Source organism: Chlorocebus sabaeus, chromosome 7, assembly GCF_047675955.1.
Source record: "Chlorocebus sabaeus isolate Y175 chromosome 7, mChlSab1.0.hap1, whole genome shotgun sequence".
Lineage (NCBI taxonomy): Eukaryota > Metazoa > Chordata > Mammalia > Primates > Cercopithecidae > Chlorocebus > Chlorocebus sabaeus.
The window spans coordinates 90345645-90366058 of NC_132910.1; the positions used below are offsets into that span (position 1 = coordinate 90345645).

The 20414-nt window shown below is 41.3% G+C and overlaps 1 protein-coding gene across 2 annotated transcripts; it reads right to left on the reverse strand.

Moving 5' to 3' along the window:
* Positions 1-12586, reverse strand: MGARP (mitochondria localized glutamic acid rich protein). Of its 2 annotated transcripts, none has more exons than XM_007999825.3 (4): positions 12400-12586; positions 7587-7690; positions 2569-2662; positions 1-879 (listed from the first exon to the last, which is right to left on the reverse strand). In XM_007999825.3, exons 1-4 carry the CDS (start codon positions 12479-12481, stop codon positions 437-439), a joined length of 723 nt encoding a protein of 240 aa, XP_007998016.1. In that variant the 5' UTR covers positions 12482-12586; the 3' UTR covers positions 1-436. The 2 variants fall into 2 exon arrangements, with proteins under 2 accessions (XP_007998016.1, XP_072873743.1); XM_073017642.1 differs by having other exon boundaries at positions 12213-12429.
* Between the last annotated feature and the right edge of the window lie 7828 nt (positions 12587-20414).

Below are 20414 nucleotides of genomic sequence, written 5' to 3' on the forward strand. Positions count from 1 at the left end.
AGCTTTTCTAATTTTATTTGACTCAAACTATATTTTAGACCTACATACCATACAATAAAGTAAGCTAAAAGCATAGCAAAATTAAAGTAAATACAAGTTGTATGGATAACTCAATTTCTCTCATATAAAATGTCAATTCAGAGATGACAGTGATAAAAGAAAAATGTCTAGAAAAAAAAAGCCAAAGATGAAACTATTTAAGCTCTTTACTGCAATGTCATATTCTGATCTCAGACAGTAGAAGAGTAATAAGAAATGTACAATCTCAAGTCTCTCAGTCCTAAAATCTATCAGTGGATGCCAGAAATCTTCAAGACACATTAACATTTTCTAGAAAATGTCTTTTTTTTTTTTTTAAACTAAGTGTACTAAAAACACAAAAGCACTTATCAGACACTCTATGGCATTTGTTGCTGAAATGTCTCCCAGCTGGAGATTAGCCTTGAGCGGAAGCAGCCTCAGAGCCAACACTGGCTTCCTCCTGTAAATCATCTCCAGCAGAGGACTCTGACTCAGCTGGAGAATTTTCTTCTTCTAGTTCAGCATATTCATCAGAGCTTTCGTTCTCTGTTGTATCTTTATCATTATCGATGGTGACAGCTTCATCCAGGGCAGCATTTGTAACCTCCGGGGTTGTTTCAGGATTTACTTCTGCGGTTTCCCTTGCTGCTGCATCTGTCACCTCTGGCCCAGTTTCAGCACTGACTGCTGTGGTCTCCGGAGCAGCCTCCACGTGACCTGGACAGGCAGATGCCTCTTTTATGACCACAACTGTAGCACCGGGACTTTCTTCAGCATCTACCACCTCAGCTTCTACTGCAAGTACTTCTGGGGCTTCTGAACTTACTTTCTCAGTTTCCGCAACATTCTCCTTTTCACCTTTAAGAATGAGTCATTAAGCAAGGTATTAATTTAAAGATCGCGGGAAGGCAATGAAACACTGTGGTCATTTAAACACATAAGACAGAGCTACATGCACCGATGTGTAACCGTCTTCAAGGTAGACTCTCAAGTGAAACAGCAAAAAAAAGAACAACGTATACAGTCTGCTACTATCGTTAGGGCAAAATGGGAGGGGAGCAGGAGGCAGGTAAGTTGTATGCCTACGTAATTTTATTTGCAAAAACTCTCCAGGAGGATTCAAATAAACTGGTTTTATTGGTTGCCTCTTGGAGGGAAAATGGGGGTTCTGCTTTTCTGTAAACTCTTTGAACTGAAAAAAATACACTTGAATATGTTACTTAGGCAAAGATGAAGAATACAAAAATAAGTAGCTACCCTATTCACCTTTCATATGAGATAGCACGGAAGAGTAGCCAAGTTCCTAGCTGGTGACTCAGAAATCACTAATCCTCTCTCAACCTCATTTTTGTCATCTGTAAAATAGGGTATTCATAATATCTACTGCACAGGGCTATTGTAAAGATTAATTACAATACTGTATATGAAAAGGGGATTAAAATAAAAAGTTCTATGCAAATGCTTATTTTATTAGTATTATAAACAACCACATGATTATATTCAATAATATGTATTGATGATATTCTGTTTCTTATTATTGTCACGACAGGTGAAAACTGGTTCATAAGCCCCTAATATCTCTATCCCTAAATAGTGATCATAGTAATTGATAATAATAGCTTGGAAAAAAGTATGGTTTAAAACAAGAAGGGGCTAGGCATAGTGGCTCATGCCTGTAATCCCAGCACTTTGGGAGGCTGAGGCAGGAGGGGATCATAGGAGGCCAGGAGGTCAAGACGACCAGCCTGGGCAACATAGTGACACCCTGTCTCTGCAAAACATAAAAAATAAACTTGCTGGGCATAGCGGTGCATGCTTGTAGTTCTAGTTGCTTGAGAGGCTGTGATAGGAGGATTGCTGGAGCTCAGGAGTTCAAGGCTGCAGTAGGCTATGATTGCACCACTGCACTCTAGCCTGGTTGACAGAGGGAGAACCCATGGAGGGAAGTGGGAAGGGAAGGGGGAAGGGAAGGCAGGAAAGGAAGGAAAGGAGGGAGGGAGGGAGGGAAGGAAGGGAGGGAGGGAGGGAGGGAGAAAGAAGTGTAGGAAGGAAGGAACGAAAGAGTGAAAATATAAAGTTTCTGTTCCCATGGTCACCATTTTATCAAATGAAGGACTCAATATACACGACTGATCCTGTTGTGTCAAATGGACCTTGTTTGCACAAAGGCATATAGGTGATCTTAGCCAAAACTGAAAGATAATTAGTTATATTATTATTTTAAATAATGAGGAAAATGAAAGCTCATGCCTGCATGGGTGGATGCCTGAGCAGCGGAAAGTAATATTATCACAAGAAGTCAAAAGTCACTGGTCAGCAATATAACCGTAAAACGTTCATTTGTCAAATGCATGCATCCAAAAGGTGTAACAGTGTTCTTCAGGTTTCAGTTGAGCTTTTTCTTTCTAAATGAACTTATACCCAGAGTCATTCTGGATTAAGCTAGGAAAGAAGCCAAAAGCAAATAGTGTTCATTGCTAGACTAAACGGATGGAAATTAGTGCCTCAAAAAATAATTAAAAATTAAAAATTAAGAAATTCATTTACCTTGAAATGGATGTATCTCTGCTTTTGTTTTTTCTTTCAAATCTGTTATATGTTCTGTGTGTTTGGCTTGGTCTGATGTGACTGTCTTGTAAGCCTGAAAGTAAACGTATGCTTAGGTTTATTTCTTGAGCTTTAAGATTTGTCATGCCACATTACACATTACAAGGTACACTCAAGTCTCCCTGTAATCACTATTAGAAGTTTAAACCATAATCCCAATGTAGCAAAGAAGAGAAACCAGTGCACACCACTTACTCTTTTACTTCCTTTTTGGAAACCTTTGTTATTAAATTGAATGCTTTAAAAAGGAAGAAAGGTGAGACGGGGGTGAGGAGAGAAAAACTACCTATTAAGTATCATACTTACTACCTGGGTGATAAAACAATCTGTACATCAAACCTCCATGGCACACAATTTACCTATTAACAAACCTGCACGTGTACCCCATAACCTAAAATAAATTTTTTTTTAAAAGGGAAGGAAATAAATGCACTATCTTAGCCAAAGATAACTAAAAAGGAAAAAAAGGAAATTATGCTGCACCCAGAATATCCTGACAGGCGTATACAAATATTCTCTAACATTTATCCTTGAGAAATGGAAATCTAGGTTCACATGAAAACCTGTACACAAATGTTCATAGTACCTTTATTTGTAATAGTCAAAAACTGGAATCAGGCCAGGCGCGGTGGCTCATGCCTGTAATCCCAGCACTTTGGGAGGCCGAGGCGGGTGGATCACCTGAGGTCAGGAGTTTGAGACCAGTCTGGCCAAGATGGTGAAACCCCATCTCTACTAAAAATACAAAAACACTCAGGTGTGGTGGCACGCACCTGTAGCCCTAGCTATTCAGAAGGCTGAGGTGAGAGAATCGCTTGAACCCAGGAGGTGGAGGTTGCAGTGAGCCGAGATAGCGCCATTGCACTCCAGCCTGGGCGACAGAGTAAGACTCCATCTAAGAAAGAAAGAAAGAGAGAAAGGAGAGAAAGGAGAGAAAAGAGAGAAAAGGGAGAAAGAAGGAAAAAAGGAAAGAAAGAGAGAGTATTCGGAAGAAAGCTATTTTAATCATAGACGAAATGTGCAGGCTTCCTTTCATTTTATATTTAAGTAGTCTTCTTTGGCCTGTGTTCATATTGGAAAATGATATTAAAAAATGAAAATCTCATTATTCAGTTACTATTGTTTATATTAATTTAGCTTTTTTAAAAATGTTGGTAGTGGTTTAACTTTTAACGGTAAGATGATAGATTTCTAAAATTTATTTATATATAGTGTCTTCTAAATTTTTAATAATCAGAAACCAAATACCTTATTTAAAAATTGTACTACTTAATTACAAACAAGTTTACAATATAAAAATTATGCTGTACATGTTCTCACTCATAGGTGGGAATTGAACAATGAGAACACTTGGACACAGGATGTGGAACATCACACACTGGGGCCTGTCGTGGGGTGGGGGACGGGGGAGGGATAGCATTAGGAGAAATACCTAATGTAAATGACGAGTTAATGGGTGCAACACACCAACATGGCACATGTATACATATGTAACAAACCTGCACGTTGTGCACATGTACCCTAGAACTTAAAGTATAATAATAATAAATAAAAAATATGCTGTGAAAATAGAAAGTCTGTAATGTCGGGGCTAGGCACACTGGCCCACACCTATAATCCCAGCACTTTGGGAGGTTGCCGGCAGATCATCTGAGGTCCGGAGTTTGAGACCAGCCTGACCAACATGGAGAAATCCCGTCTCTACTAGAAATACAAAATTAGCCAGGTGTGGTGGCGCATGCCTGTAATCCCGGCTGTTTGGGAGGCTGAGGCAGGAGAATCACTTGAACCCTAGAGGCAGAGGTTGTGATGAGCCAAGATCGTGCCATTGCACTCCAGTCTGGGCAACAAGAGTGAAACTCCGTTTCAAAAGAAAAAAAAAAAAGAAAAAGAAAAGAAAAGAAAAGAAAAAAGAAAAGAAAATCTGGGCTGGGCACGGTGGCTCAAGCCTGTAATCCCAGCACTTTGGGAGACCAAGGTGGGCGGATCACGAGGTCAGGAGATCAAGACCATCCTGGCTAACACGGTGAAACACCGTCTCTACTAAAAGTACAAAAAATCAGCCGGGCATGGTGGCGGGCGCCTGTAGTCTCAGCTACTCGGGAGGCTGAGGTCGGAGAATGGCGTGAACCCGGGAGGTGGAGCTTGCAGTGAGCTGAGAACGCGCCACTGCACTCCAGCCTGGGCGAGAGGGAGACTACGTCTCAAAAATAAATAAATAAATAAATAAATAAAATAAAATAAAATAAAAAATAAGTTTCTGAGGATTAGAATATGTATTTTGGTTTGGTTTGGCCATCTTACATAGTCTATGAAATTGCTTCTAGCTATGACTAAACATCCCTTTATTCATATTTCTTTTTTTTTTTTTTTTGAGACAGAGTCTCACTCTGTCACCGAGGCTGGAGTGCAGTGGTGCAGTCTTGGCTCAGTGCAACCTCCACCTCCCAGTTTGAAGCAAACCTCTGCCTCAGCCTCCAGAGTAGCTGGGATTACAGATGCCCACCACCAAGCCCGGCAAATTTTTGTATTTTTAGTAGAAATGGGGTTTCACCATTTCTTGGCCAGGCTGGTCTTGAACTCCTGACCTCGTGATCCTGCCTTGGCCTCCCAAAGTTTTAGGTTTACAGGTGTGAGCCACTGCGCCCGGCCTGCCTTTATTCATATTGTTGTAGGACCAAACCAAAATATAGTGACTGTGTACTCATAGTTTACAAAGAATTTCTGTTTATTCTACTTTTATTCTTTCTTAACATTTTTTGTAGAGATGGGGTCTCGCTATGTTGGCCAGGCTGGTCTGAAACTCCTGACCTCAAGCAATTCTCCTGCCTTGGCCTCCAAAGTGCTGGGATTACAGGCATGAGCCACCACTCCAGGCTCTACTTTTATTCTTTTTCTTTTTTTCTTTTTTAAGACAGGGTCTTGTTCTGTTGCCCAGGCTTGAGTGCAGTAGTGCAATCTCGGCTCACTGCAACCTTAACTTCCCTTAACTTCCTAAGCGATCCTCCCATCACAGCCTCCTAAGTACCTAGGACCACAGGCGCACACCACCACGCTGGGCTAAGTTTTAAATTTTTTTGTAGAAATGAGGTCTCACTATGTTGCCCAGGCTGGACTCAAACTCCTGGACTCAAGCCTCCCAAAGTGCTGGGATTACAGGCATGAGCCACGGCACTACTTTTATTCTTTTTTTTTTTTTTCGAGACAGAGTCTGGTTGTCTCGCCCAGGCTGGAGTGCAGTGGCACGATCCCGGCTCACTGCAAACTCCACCTCCTGGGTTCAAGTGATCTCCTGCCTCAGCCTCCGGAGTAGCTGGGATTACAGGCGCCTGCCACCACGCCTGGCTAATTTTTGTGTTTTAGTAGAGATGAGGTTTCACCATGTTGGCCAGGCTGGTCTTGAACTCCTGACCTCAGGTGATCCACCAACCTTGACCTCCCAAAGTGCTGAGATTACAGGCGTGAGCCACCATGCCTGGCCTACTTTTATTCTTAATAAAGATTATATTTTGATTTAGAAAGTTTATGACAAAATGGTGAATGACTCAACAGGCTTATCTTACTTACCTAAAAAATGTCTGTTATTTTAGTCCCAAAATCTCACTATTAAAACCTTTGTCTTACAGTGGTTACCTGGAGGGAATGAACCTGGGGACTGGGAAGGAAAATATACTTTTCATTTTATATATATCTATGTTACATTTTTAAAAAACTTATAAACAAATATGAATTTTTCAAATAATAAAACTGTGTGAAAATTTAAAACTAACAAAAATTATGGAGACAGTAAAAAGATTGGGAGGAGAGAGGGAGAAATGAGTAGGTGGAGTAGAGGGATTTTTAGGGTGATGAAACTACTCTGTATGACACTGTAATTTATTCTGTATGATATTGTAATATATTTGTAAAAACAGAACATACAACGCAAAGAGTAGATCCTCATGTAAACCCTGGACTTTAGTTAACAATAATATATCAATATTGGCTTGTCAGTTTTAACAAATATTCCACATCAATGCAAGATTTTAATATGGGAAAGGAGGAGGGGGTGTGAGGGGGTATATGGACGTTTCTGTACTTTCTGCTCATTAGTTTGTAAACCTAAAACTGCTCTAAAAAAGACTATTAATTTTTTAAATAGTTATATTAATTTTTTTTTTTTTTTTTTTTTGGAAACGGAGTCTCACTCTGTCATCCAAGCTGGAATGCCATGGTGTGATCTCGGCTCACTGCAAACTCAGTCTCCTAAATTCAAGAGATTCTCCTGTCTCAGCCTCCTGAGTAGCTGGGATTACAGGCATGCACCACCACACTGGCTAATTTTTGTATTTTTAGTAGAGATGGGGTTTCACCATGTTGGCCAGGCTGGCCTCAAACTCCTGATCTCAGGTAATCCACCTGCCTCAGCCTCCCAAAGTGCTGGGATTACAGGCGTGAGCCACTGCGCCCAGCTCCTATATTAATTTTTAAGTTAATCTTTCAAAATAGTTATTTTAAAATGTTAATAATAGTGCCTACCTTATAGAATTGTTCTAATTATTAAATGATCCAGGAGTCTGGCATATGATAAACACTCAAGTATCAGCTATCATTATTAGCATTTATAATAACATTATTTTTACTGAAAATCATCCATATTAATGGTATTAAGAAATGCTGACTTTACACATACAAAAATCTTCATAATTTAGAAAGCTGAGGTTCAAATGAAATAAAATTTAAAAATAAACAAAAAAGAAAAACCTTCATAATAGTCTAGTTAATACATTCTTAGGAAAACCCTGTATTTCTAATGATTGCAAGGTATTTTTCAGATGTGTGTGCTTAGTGACACTTAAATCTATTGCTATGTTGTATATTTAATTAATCCCATGTCCTGATCTCGACATTGCTTTGAGCTTTACCATGAGTTGTAAAATACATGAATTCTTGAGCACTGTGGTTATATAATCACTTACATAATATCCACCAGCACTGACTGTGACGCCTACAACCAGATAATAAATCATATTTGATCCAGATGATCCAGGGAATCTGTTAGATGACATCCGGCGCAGAGATGCTAGGAAAACAACGTTTAAACACAGTTAGCTTTACTACTTGAGCAAAACTATTTTAAATAATTACATCTTTTAAAATTTTTCTCCTCAGTGAACCTAGAATCATTAACGTCAAGTGATTTTAGCTTAAGGGAATACGGTATTACAAGGCTGGGTAATAATTCCACTTGACATTCTCCCAATCTAATTTGATAAACACTCATGAAACCTGTCATCTTGATGCTGAGCATCATGCCTTCTTGGAAGGGGTGCAGGTGTGGGTAAGGAGAAATGACAAAAGCTCTAAACAATTTTAACAGCCAAATGAAGTGTACATTAGCAAAAGAAAGCCATGTACTATATGTACTCCACTACAGGATTCAATGAAAATGATAATTTTATAATGAATTCAGTATGTTTATACCTAAAATGTAATACAATTTGTATTTATATGTTAAATCAAGCATTTATGTTGAAATCATATTTCTATAAATCTGTAATACAAATGTAGATATAGAAAGAAATCTCAATTTTTCTCTTGTAAAGCAAAGATGGGCATATAGAAGTTTTTAAGCCAAATGTTGCAACAAGGTTGTATCTGAAATAGAAGTACAATTCTGTATAAACTAACAGAAACAGATAAAATACTATATTATTATATTTAAACATATTTATTTTGTAGTACTAACATTTGCATATCCTATAATGCCCTGGAATTGAAATTTTTACAATAAACTCAAAGTTGGAAGGAGCTTAAAGTATATACAACTCAAATTCTTTATTTTAAAGATAAAGACATAAAGACATTTATGTATTCTTTCAACTAACACAACTGAGCATCTACTATGTATTTGGAACTGTTAGAAGCATTAAGAATACAACCGTGAACAAGACAGACAAGGTCCCTTGTCTCAAGTCATTCATAGTCTAGAAGGAGGATATGAACATACAAATAATTGTGATGCAGTATGGCAAATGTAATAAGTGCTAAGTCAAGGTACATGCAGAGAAAAAACTCAGTTAGTTGGCCAAGGTAACTGTCATAATAGAAGAGACCTGAGTTTTGAAGGAAAATAAGAGTTTGTCAGATAAATAAGGGATGGAAGAATGGCACTGGAGGCAGAAGGTGTAACGTGTATGAGCGTTTTGTGACCCAGAAGGTACAAAGTACAGGATGAATATCCTTTATCTAAAATGCTAGTGGTGGGTGGAGTGGCTCATGCCTGTAATCCCAACATTTTGAGAGGCAGGGGTGGGAGGATCACTTGAGCCCAGGATTTCAAGACCAGCCTGGGCAATGTGGTGAACCCCATCTCTACAAAAAAAATTTTATAATATTAGCTGAGAGTGGTGGTATGTGTCTGTAGTCCCAGCCCCTTCGGGAGGCTGAGGCAGGAAGATCACTTGAGTCCTGCAGTGAGCTGTGATTGTACCACTGCACTCCAGCCTGGGCAACAGAGTAAGATTCTGTCCCCAAAAAATAATTAAAATAAAATAAAATGCTTGGGACCAGAATTGTTTTGGGTTTTGGATATTTTTTATTTTGAAATATATGCATACACATAATGAGATATCTTGGGGATGGGACTTAAGTCTAAACACAAAATTCATTTATGTTTCATATATACCTTACACACATAGCCTGAAGGTAATTTTATACAATATTTTGAATAATTTTGTGCATGAAACAAAGTTTGTGTTAAGTACTTATATGTAAAATTTTCTACTTGTGGCATCATGTCAGTGCTCAGAAAGTTTCTAATTTTGGAGCATTTTGGGTTTTAGATTTTCAGATTAAGCATGTCCAACCTGCAATTTGATGTGGCCTAACATAAAGTATAGGGGTCCAGGGACTAGTGGAAGACTATGATTTGCACAGGGCAAATCTTAAGACATTTGCACTGCTTACAAACCTTCATAGTAGCAAAATCACAATGATTTCCTGTTTATGTTCTTAGTTTGGATATAAATGGCCATTTCTTGGAAAAAAATTTTTTTCCTTCAAATGTGCCCCAAAGGCTATGAGAAGAGGTTATGGCTTTGACTTGTGGTGGGACTTCTGATGGCTTAAAAGTACATCTGTGATCAAACAGGGAATATACAGCCTTCATATTTCTCAGACAAAAATATCAGAAATATTTTTTAAATAGAACTAAAATTATCAGAGATTTAAATAGACTTAAATACAAATATAACGATGGACAAGTTACTTAAAAAGACAATGAAATGAGAAATTTTCAATAAGGATTAATTAGACAAATTTAAGCACATTCATACAATGTGAAACAAATAGACATAACTTGCAGAACAATATTTACTTACGTGAGAAAATATTTACAATGTATTAGGTGAAAAGTCATAGCAAAATACTCCGTATGGGACTATCCCAGATTTGTGGAAATAATGTGCATAAGGAAGGAATGAGGCAAAAAAAACGGTTTGGAAAACTAAATATACTAAAATGTAACTAGTTGTGTTCACTGAGTGGTAGGATTACAGGTGAATTCCATTTCCTATTTTACCTGTTTTTCACCCAATTATCTATTATAAACTTATTTATTCATTAAAAAGTTACCCTTTTAAGGCTGGGCTCAGTGGCTCACACCTGTAATCCCAGAACTTTGGGAGGCCGAGGCGGGAGGATCACCTGAGGTCGGGAGTTCAAGACCAGCCTGATTAACATGGAGAAAAACCCCGTCTCTACTAAAAATACAAAATTAACTGGGCGTGGTGGCGCATGCCTGTAATCCCAGGTACTTGGGAGGCTGAGGCAGGAGAACCACTTGGACTTGGGAGGCGGAGGTTGTGGTGAGCCGAGAGCAGGCCATTGCACTCCAGCCTGGGCAAAAAGAGTGAAACTCCATCTCAAAAAAAAAAAAAAAAAAAAAAAAAAAATTACCCTTTTAAAAGCAAAAAGGAGAGAACAAAATGTGATGAGACACAGTTAAAAATTTTTCCTTCAATGAAACTGAAAAAAATTGATTTTTCATCAAAGTAGAAAGTATCAACAAAAGATTAATTAATGTCCACGACAGAAGACAAATTTGTTTCCAGTCAATAATAGTTCTTACATTTTAAGTGCTGCAAAAATAGTAGTTAGTTGAAAATTAGAGAAAGACCAGTACCTTTGCAAGCAGCATTGCTAAATACGTATTTACAAATTTTAAACTACTTCTATTTTGCCGCAAATTAGGAAGAAAATTATTTGGAATTTCTGCAGCTACAAAAAATAGTGCGTGTGTGTGTGTTTGTGTGTGCGTGCAGGCGCGCACGTTGTCGGTGGGGAACGCAGACAGATAAAACGAAAGGCTACGGTCAAAGGACTAATCTTTCTCCCCATTCCCTACAGAGCAGTCCCGTTATATTATGAAGTTTAAAATAAATGGCTTCTGCCTACTTCATCAGGAGAGATATATATATATTTAAAAGCTCTATATTATTTGGTATAAAGGTCTAGAAAAATAAAGACAATAAAGATCTAGGAAAACGAAGACGTCTTATTTCTGATACTTGAGGGGTAACTTCCTCCCACCAGCATTTTAAAAGAAAAATAAAGCGAGTTGGTTAGACCTCATCCTTCTCTCCCACCACCACCAACAGAGGCCCAATCAACGTGAAAAAAATCGGCCCATGGAATTCTCCGCGCACGTCTTTTTCTCCGGCCGGAATCCACACTCTGGGCTAAAATTACCTCGAAGAAAGTGAAGGGAAGCGAAGACAGCATTAAGAACGCTTCACGATGTTGTCTAAGAACCGTCCCCCAATCGGGAGTGGAAGAGAGAGGGGTGACGGATGGGGACTAGGGAAAAGCGGCTGGGGCTGAACCGCCCCGGAGCGCAAGCCTGGTCCCAGAGCCGCAGGCTGCTGGGAAGAAAAACAATCTTCCTTGCTCACACCTGCTAAACACCTACTATGTTCCAGGCACTATACGAGGCGCTTTCCTATACGTCCATTTTTATTTAATAAGCTTCCAGTTCACACTGAAACTCCCCCTTTAGTTAATTTCTGAGTACCCTGCTTTTTCTAGCGCATCCCCAGATCCAAAGGTGTCGATATTTGGACAGAGCCAAGCAGCTGCAGGACGACCTGCAACCTCAAAGGAAAGTGCCCCGAAGGCCGTTTCCTTTTTGGGGGTTGTGGATCTCAGAGCCAGGCGCTCGCGGGGTTCAGGCTGCTGAGACCCTGCCGAGGGTTAGATTTATTTACCCCACGAACATTCGCCCAGTGTCCACTGAGCGGGCCCTGCTTCTCTGCCTCCCAGTGCTTACAGGGCCGGCTCGTTGATCGGCGTCCACCTTCCCACCCTTCCTCTGCTTCCTCAGGAGTTTGGAGAGCGAATAGTGCCTCTAACAATAAAAGTGGTATGCTACAACTTTGTCAGCCAGGCACGTTTCTAAGTGCTTTTAACCATACATTAACTCATTAAAAAGCAAAACTATTATCGCCTTCATTTTATAGATGAGGAAACAGGTTAAGCCATTTGTCCAAGATCAGGATGCGAACCCAGCTAATCTGGACTCAGAGGCACACCGGAAAGTTCCCTACTTCCAAAGCCTGCAGAAGCTTCGGGACGTCTTCCCGGGAGTCTCCTCCGTTCTCCTCGACCTCCAATCCAGGCTTCTGCTGCTCTGGGTCGGGTTTGGCCAGCTGGGTGCCGGCCGGTACCCGGGCGCGGGCGAAATCTGCACCCGAGGCGCCGGTCCTCCTCTCCGGGCTAGATCTCCTTACTCACCGTCCTTCCCGAGCGGTGCGGGGTTGGGGGGCGCCCTCAGCGGCAGCGCCAGGGTCTTGGAGACCGCCCTGCGGAGATACATCGCGCCCGCTGTCCGCCGCGCAGCAGGCTCCGTACCCAGGCGCAGGCTGCCCTTCCACAGAGAGGCTGAGAGCCTGGCAGCGCCCCGCCCGGAGAAGGCACGTCGACCTTCATCCAGCCCCGCCTCCGCGGCCCCCGGGAGGTGGGGAGACCTTTGTAGTCCTCACCATCCTCCCCTAACCCATCTCTAGCTCTGTTGCTTTCCCTGAGGTCTCGAGAGCTGACCGCGGCATCTCAGAAAAGGGATGGGGAACCTAAAGTCGCCGTCGCCTGCCTGACTCGTTCTGTACCACTGAATGTATCTCCTCACAGCACGCTGGAAATGTTTTGAGAATTGGACGAGATTAAGACAAGGACACAGTTTATCATGCTGGATGTAATCTAAACCCACTTTATCTCACGCATTCCATTAGCTTTCCTAGGAGAGGGGAGGATAGCGGGAAGTTTCTTACAAATGCAAGGAGCGCAGGGGTAGCCTCAGCCTTCCATTAGCGCACTCCCTGATGCTCAGAATCGTAAGAAAATCTCCAGACAATGATTGAATTTCTAGACAGTTCACCGTTACAACGACTTTAAAATATAATCTCCAAAAACACTGTATATTCCTCTATGGGATGTGAAATTAATATTTCCACATCAGCGACCTGGCGCAGTGGCTCACGTCTATAATCCCAGCACTTTGGGAGGCCGAGGCAGGCGGATCACTTGAGGTGAGGAGTTGGAGACCAGCCTGGGCAACATAGCGAAACCCCGTTTCTACTAAAAATACAAAAAGACGAGCCAGGCGTGGTGGCCCGCGCCTGTAATCCCAGCTACCCTGAGGCAGGAGAATCGCTTGAACCCGGGAGGCGGGAGATGGAGGTCGCAGTGAGCCAGAGATCATGCCACTACATTCAAGCCTGGGTGACAGAGCAAGACCCTGTCTCAAAAACAAAACAAAACAAAACACCCCAAAACAAAAAAACAAAACAAAACACATCAACTAAAAATACTAAATTATTAGTTTCTTCCGTCTCACCGTGGCTACAGGAACTTGTCATGGTTTGAATATGGAAACCAATAATTTATTAAGTTTATAACATTGTCTAAATGATTACTCTTTGGAAGACACCATTTCCTACTACAATAATCCCTTATGTGTGTTTGGCACTTGAAACATTATACAGCACTTTCACATCTATTATCTCTTTTAATTTTCACTGCAACCCTCTGAGGGAGGTGGCAATTATTCCCTTTAGCAAAGGTGGTGGGTGGGAATGTCCAAGGATTTACTGGTGGTCATGAATTAAAAAAACAAAAAGGACGTGAACATAATACTTCTAGCTTAAAGTTCTGTTGACATGTAACAGGCACAACATTTGTTCATTTGCTATGTAAATAAACATGTCTCAGAAGTTACAGTCTTGAACCCAATTATAATTATATTTAACATTCTCATATGAAGAGTACAAGCCAATGATCAGATTGGTTTTTTGATACTCAAAAAGAGAGTTAACTAGTTTAATCACTAGGGTGACAGAGTGAGACTCCGTTTAAAAAAAAAAAGTTTACAACATAGATGAGTGTGGTGGTGCATGCCTGTAGTCCCAGCTACTCCGGAGGCTGAGGTGGGAGAACTGCTTGAGCCCAGGAGGTCAAGACTGCAGTGAACTGAGATCTTGCCAGTGCACTCCAGCCTGGGTGACAGAGTGAGACCCTGTCTGAAAAACAAAAAACAAAACAAAACAAAAGCCACACACAGTGGCTCACACCTGTAATCCCAGCACTTTGGGAGGCAGAGGCAGAAGGATTGCCTTGAGCTCAGTTCAGGACCAGCCTGGCAAACATGACAAAATCTTGTCTGTTTCTTTTTTAGAAAGAAAGAAAGAAAGAAAGAAAGAAAGAAAGAAAGAAAGAAAGAAAGAAAGAAAGAAAGAAAGAAAGAAAGAAAGAAAGAAAGAAAGAAAGAAAGAAAGAAAGAAAGAAAGAAAGAAAGAAAGAAAGAAAGAAAGAAAGAAAGAAAGAAAGAAAAGCACATTAGATATGAAATGTAAAAAATAAAGTAAAAAAAAGAAAAAGGATATAAAATGTGCTCAGCTAGTTGAAGGAGGCAGTGCTAGATTCTGACTTCCAGCCTAAGGTGAAGCTCAAGGCTCTCCTGCTGCCGTCTGCTGCCTTTCAGTGTGGCACATGGCGGGATTCATTGTATCCTACCATCTCTTATTAGATGGTAAGGTCCAGGGGGAGCTTATCACGCTCTCTAGGTTGAATCTGGCCATACCAGCTGGGACATAAAAGAACTGTGAGATAAATAGTGCCATTTCTCCCGATTATTTTCCTTAGTTAAAAGCTCATGCCTTTCAAGTTGAAGGGAATTTCTATCTACTCAGCTGCTCCTGTGGCTTTCCCTTTTGATGGCAAAATCTTTTCAAATCTTGATGAAATATTTTCCAAGAGAGGACATGCCCTCCAGTTGTCAAATTCACTCCATAGCAGACTATTTCTTCCAAACCCCAGATAAATTTAACATATTTTTGCTATGGAAGACTCTGTAAGGCTCAGCCAATAGTTTCCTAACTATTAATCATACTGCTCATAATGCTGCCCTTGAGCACATCCTTGAAATTTTTCTTCATTTGATTGGAAAAACAAGAATTTAGGGTCAGAGATAACTCGGCTTACCTTAGATGACTTCCATCTAACTGTGATTATTGACAAAGATTATATTAGTCTTGAAAACATTATTATAAAGGTCCTCTACTGGCAACATTAATTATACTTTCAAGGCTTAAGTGCTATATAAATAAAATAAATTTTCAAAGATTGAGTGGTTTCCTGCATTTCACAGAAAAATCAGCTAAGTTTTTCGGAGCACTCAATTCTTAGGCTATTGCCTATACATTTTGAGAGATAAATACTGACACACACTTAAACAATTTAGAGGAGCAACTAGGAGGACAAATTGGCAAGCAGTTAAGAAAGTCCTGATAAGCGTATGTTCCATGGTTTAAACTACTTAAAGTGAGGGAGAAAAGATAATCAAGGTGGTCAATTCTCAGGCTATTCTTTTTTTGTTTTTTTGAGATGGAGTCTTGCTCTGTCTCCCAGGCTGGTGTGCAGTGGTACAATCTCGGCTCACTGCAACCTCCACCTCCCAGTTCAAGCAATTCTCCTGCCTCAGCCTCCCTAGTAACTGGGACTACAGCCGTGTGCCACCACACCTGGATAATTTTTGTATTTTTAGTAGAGACGGGGTTTCACCATTGCCAGACTGGTCTCATACTCCTGACCTTGTGATCCGCCTGTCTCAGCCTCTTAAAGTGCTGGGATTACAGGCATGAGCCACTGTGCCCGGCCTGACTATTCTTGAAAGTCACTCAGTACTATCCCCGTCTATTAACTATCTCTTCTGTAACAAAACAAACATCAGATTTCCTAACACTTCTGTATTATTTTCCTAAGGATACAAACTTGGATGATTTAAAACAATTTATTCTCTTATAGTTTTCTGGAGGATAGAAGTCCAAAATGAAGATGTTGGCAGGGCCATTCCCTCTCTGAAACCTATAGGGGATGTAAATTAAAATTAAATCCTGAGCTCCCTGCCAACTGAATAGACCTCCTCTTGGCCAAGGAGACCCCAGAAAAATCTTAAAAACCAAGTTTCTGGCCTTGAGGGGATGGGAGGTCAGACAACTCTCGTTATACCCGCTCCCTTTTGCACTTTAGATACAATAACTGGCCAGCGTAAATGTTAAAATAGAGATCCTAAAACTGATGGATTAGACTTTGTGGCAATAAGATACCAAATTATAAATGGGAGTTAAGGCCATGCTAGGCAAGGGTTAAGTCACTCACTCCTACACTTAAAGAATAAACGATTTCTAACTGCCACAGGTTTTTCTTTTTCTCTAGCAGCTAAACAAGCACTGGCCTCCAGACAAGGAATATTAAAACAATTGTAGCTCATCAATAGACACTAACTGGCCCCGTTCCACAAGCTATAGCTAGAGCTTTGGATGAGAGACTGATTTCAGTAACTTTCTCCTGATAAGACCACCAGGCTGGTGTGGTGGCTCATGCTTGTAATCACAGCACTTTGGGAGGCCAAGGAAGGAGGATCACTTGAGCCCAAGAGTTCAAGCCCAGCCTGGGCAAGATGTTGAGACTCCGTTTCTATTAAAACAAAAAGAAAAGAAAAGAAAATTGGCTGGGTGTGGTAGCACCCACCTGTAGTGGGATACCTTGAGTCCAGGAGTTCAAGGATGCAATGACCTGATTGTGCCACTGAACTGTAAGGCCGTGTTTCTTTGGAGGAAAAAAAAAAGGACCACCTACCTGGGACTGGCTCTGGCCTGCTTACAGATGCTGAGCACTTGAGTCCTTCATATCCTAAAAAGATCTTTTGATATACAGGGCCTAATTATAATACATTGAAATGTTAAGTCTCCACTCCAAAGCGAACATAAGTTGTATATTACATGCATGTTTGGCCAATATGCATGCATCAGGACTACTGATATCATTTGGCTCTGTGTTCCCACCCAAATCTCATGTTGAATGGTAATTTCCAGCATTGGGGAAGGGACCTGGTGGGAGGTGATTGGATCATGGGGGTGGGTTCCCCCCTCACTGTTCTCATGATAGTGAGTTCTCACAAGATCTGGATGTTTGAAAGTGTAGAATTTTTCCCTTCGCTCATCTTCTCTCTCTCTCCTGCTGGCCATGTGAATAAGTGCTTGCTTCCCCTTTGCCTTCCACCATAATTAAATTTTCTGAGGCCTCTCTGAACTAGAAGCCTGTACAGCCTGCAAAACCATGAGCGGATTAAACCTCTTTCCTTTATAAATCACCGTCACAGGTAGCTCTTTTTTTTTTTAAGATGGAATTTCACTCTTGTTGCCCAGGCTCACTTGGCTCACTGCAACCTCTGCTTCCTGGGTTCAAGTGATTCTCCTGCCTTAGCCTCCCGAGTAGTTGGGATTACAGGCATGCTTCACCATGACTGGCTGATTCTGTATTGTTAGAGGAGAAACTTGGTCTTGAACTCCCAACCTCAGGTGATCCACCCGCCTCGGCCTCCCAAAGTGCTGGGATTGTAGGTGTGAGCCACCACGCTTGACCAACAGGTAGCTCTTTACAGCAATGTGAGAACAGACTAAAACAAGTACCTCTGTGAATATTCATAACTCCTCCTGTAACCTTTTGAATACGAATGCTTACCCAACCGTTCAGCATAGCTCCTACCCCAATCCCTTCTCCTCCAAAGTGCCTGTCTCTGGGCTCTGCTGGAGGTTATACTTTCCAGTCTGCAGGATGGCCACCTTGTAGGCTGTAACCCTTTACAAGAAATAAAGTTTCCATTTCCAAACTTGTAGATCTTGTGATTTTTAAGTTAATGGAGAATCCTTCTTTGACTTTTCTAGCTTCTATTGTTTGTTGGCAATCCCTGGCTGTAGATTCATCCAGTCTCTGCCTCTGTCATCACATGGCCATTTTCTCCTATGTGTCTCTTCTCTTAAATATACTAGTCATACTGGATTAGGGCCCACTCTACTCCAGTATGAACTCATCTTTAATTATATCTGCAATGAACCTGTTTTCAATTAAGTCCACTTTTTGACGTACTAGGGGTTGGGATCTTAACATATCTTTTTTTGGGGAAACAATTCAACCCACAACGTCTTATATCAGAAACTTAGTTTACACAGCCTGTTTTTTCCAAGGCAGCTTAATAATTTCAAGTGTGACTACCTAAATCTTGAAGAAAGGTCTACCCGATTTTGATCTATTAAACTACTTGACTATACTTGACATATGATTTTGTCTGCATCTTCCTTTATATGGAAACCTTTTTTTTTTTTTTTTTTTTGAGATGGAGTCTTGCTATGTCGCCCAGGCTGGAGTGCAATGGTGTGATCTTGGCTAACTGCAACCTCTGCCTCCTGGGTTCAAGCGATTCTTCTGCCTCAGCCTCTTGAATAGCTGGGGTTACAGGTTGAGTATCACCATGCTTGGCTAACTTTTTGTATTTTTATTATAGATGGAGTTTCACCATGTTAGCCAGGATGGTCTTGATCTCCTGACCTCATGATCCGCCCGCATCGGCCTCCCAAAGTGCTGGGATTACAGGTGTGAGCCATTGCGCCTGGCCAAGAGCAAGAATCTTAATGACATTTGGGTTCCAGGCTTCAATTATTCCTGGGCTCAGGTACACTCCTATTCTTGGAGTCTGTGAGTCACTCTATCCTCACAAGTTTTTTTCCTTTTTTTTTGAGACGGAGTCTCACTTTGGCCCCCAGAGTGGAGTGTAATGGCTTGATCTCAGCTCACTGCCACCTCCACCTCCTGGTTCAAGCTATTTTCATGTCTCAGCCTCCTGAGTAGCTGGCATTACAGGCGCCGGCCAGCACACCTGGCTAATTTTTGTATTTTCAGTAGAGATGGGGTTTTGTCATGTTGGTCAGGTTGGCCTCAAACTCCTGACCTCAGGTGATCCACCCACTTCAGCTTCCCAAAGTGCTGGGATTACAGGTGTGAGCCACTGCACCTGGCCTATCTTCACAATTTTTTTTTTTTTTTAAAGCATAGTTTGAGTTAGGTTTCAATTATTTAATTTAGGAAGCATTTTTACCAGCGCCGCTATGTGGCACAACTCTAAATGGTGAGGTTCAGTACAGCAGCCACCAGCCCCATCTAGCTAAATTAATTAAAGTTAGGCTGGAGCGGTGGCTTAGGTCTGTTCATCCCAGCACTTTGGGATGCCGAGGCGGGAGGACTGCTTGAGCCCAGGAGTGTGAGAACCAGCCTGGGCAAAACAATGAGACCTTGTCTCTACAAAACATTTTTTCTTAAATGTATTAACAAATATATATTGAAAATTAATTAAGGCCAGGCACAGTGGCTCACGCCTATAATCCCAGCACTTTCGGAGGCTGAGGCAGGCGGATTACCTGAGGTCAGGAGTTTGAGACTAGCCTGGCCAACGTTAAAAATTAAAAACGCAAAAATTGGCTGGGCATGGTGGTGGGTGCCTGTAATCCTAGCTACTCCAGAGGCTGAGGTAGAATTGCTTGAACCCAGGAGACGGAGGTTGCAGTGGGCTGAGATCGCACCACTACACTCTAGCCTGGGTGATAGAGCGAGACTCCATCTCCAGAAAAAAAAAAAAAAAATTAGTTAAATAATACTAAACATTCAGTCACACTAATCACATTCCAAATGCTTAACAGCCACAAGGGGCTAGTGGCTACTGTACTGGATAGCACACACAGAACATTCCATCATTGGGAAGTTCTTTTGGACAGCCCTGGTCTTCTATGAATGGCTCCCTGGAGTCAAAGGGGCATAATCAAGAGGTAGGTCCATCATCAGTTGTGCGAAGACAAGGAAAATTAAAAAAAAAAAAAAAAAAAAAAGAGGAAGGTCCACACAACACAAGGTAGCTATATTCTCAAAGCCCAATGTACACTAAGTTCTATTCATTAAAGGTGTACTTTATTTCCAAGGCTGTAAGTTTCCAAAATTTCAAGGGTTTTTAAATTTTAACATTTATGCTGGTCAGTTATTGTATCTAAAGTGCAAAAGGGAGCAGGTATAATGAGAATTGTCTGATCTCCCATTCCCTCATGGCCAGGAACTTGGTTTTCTTTTTTTTTGAGACGGAATCTCGCTTTTTCACCCAGGTTGGAGTGCAGTGGCATGATCTTGGCTCACTGCAAGCTCCGCCTCCCAGGTTCACGCCATTCTCCTGCCTCAGCCTCCCGAGTAGCTGGGACTACAGGCGCCTGCCACCACGCCCGGCTAATTTTTTGTATTTTTAGTAGAGACAGGGTTTCACCGTGTTAGCTAGGATGGTCTCGATCTCCTGACCTCGTGATCCACCCACCTCAGCCTCCCAAAGTGCTGGGATTACAGGCTTGAGCCACTGCGCCCGGCCAGGAACTTGGTTTTCT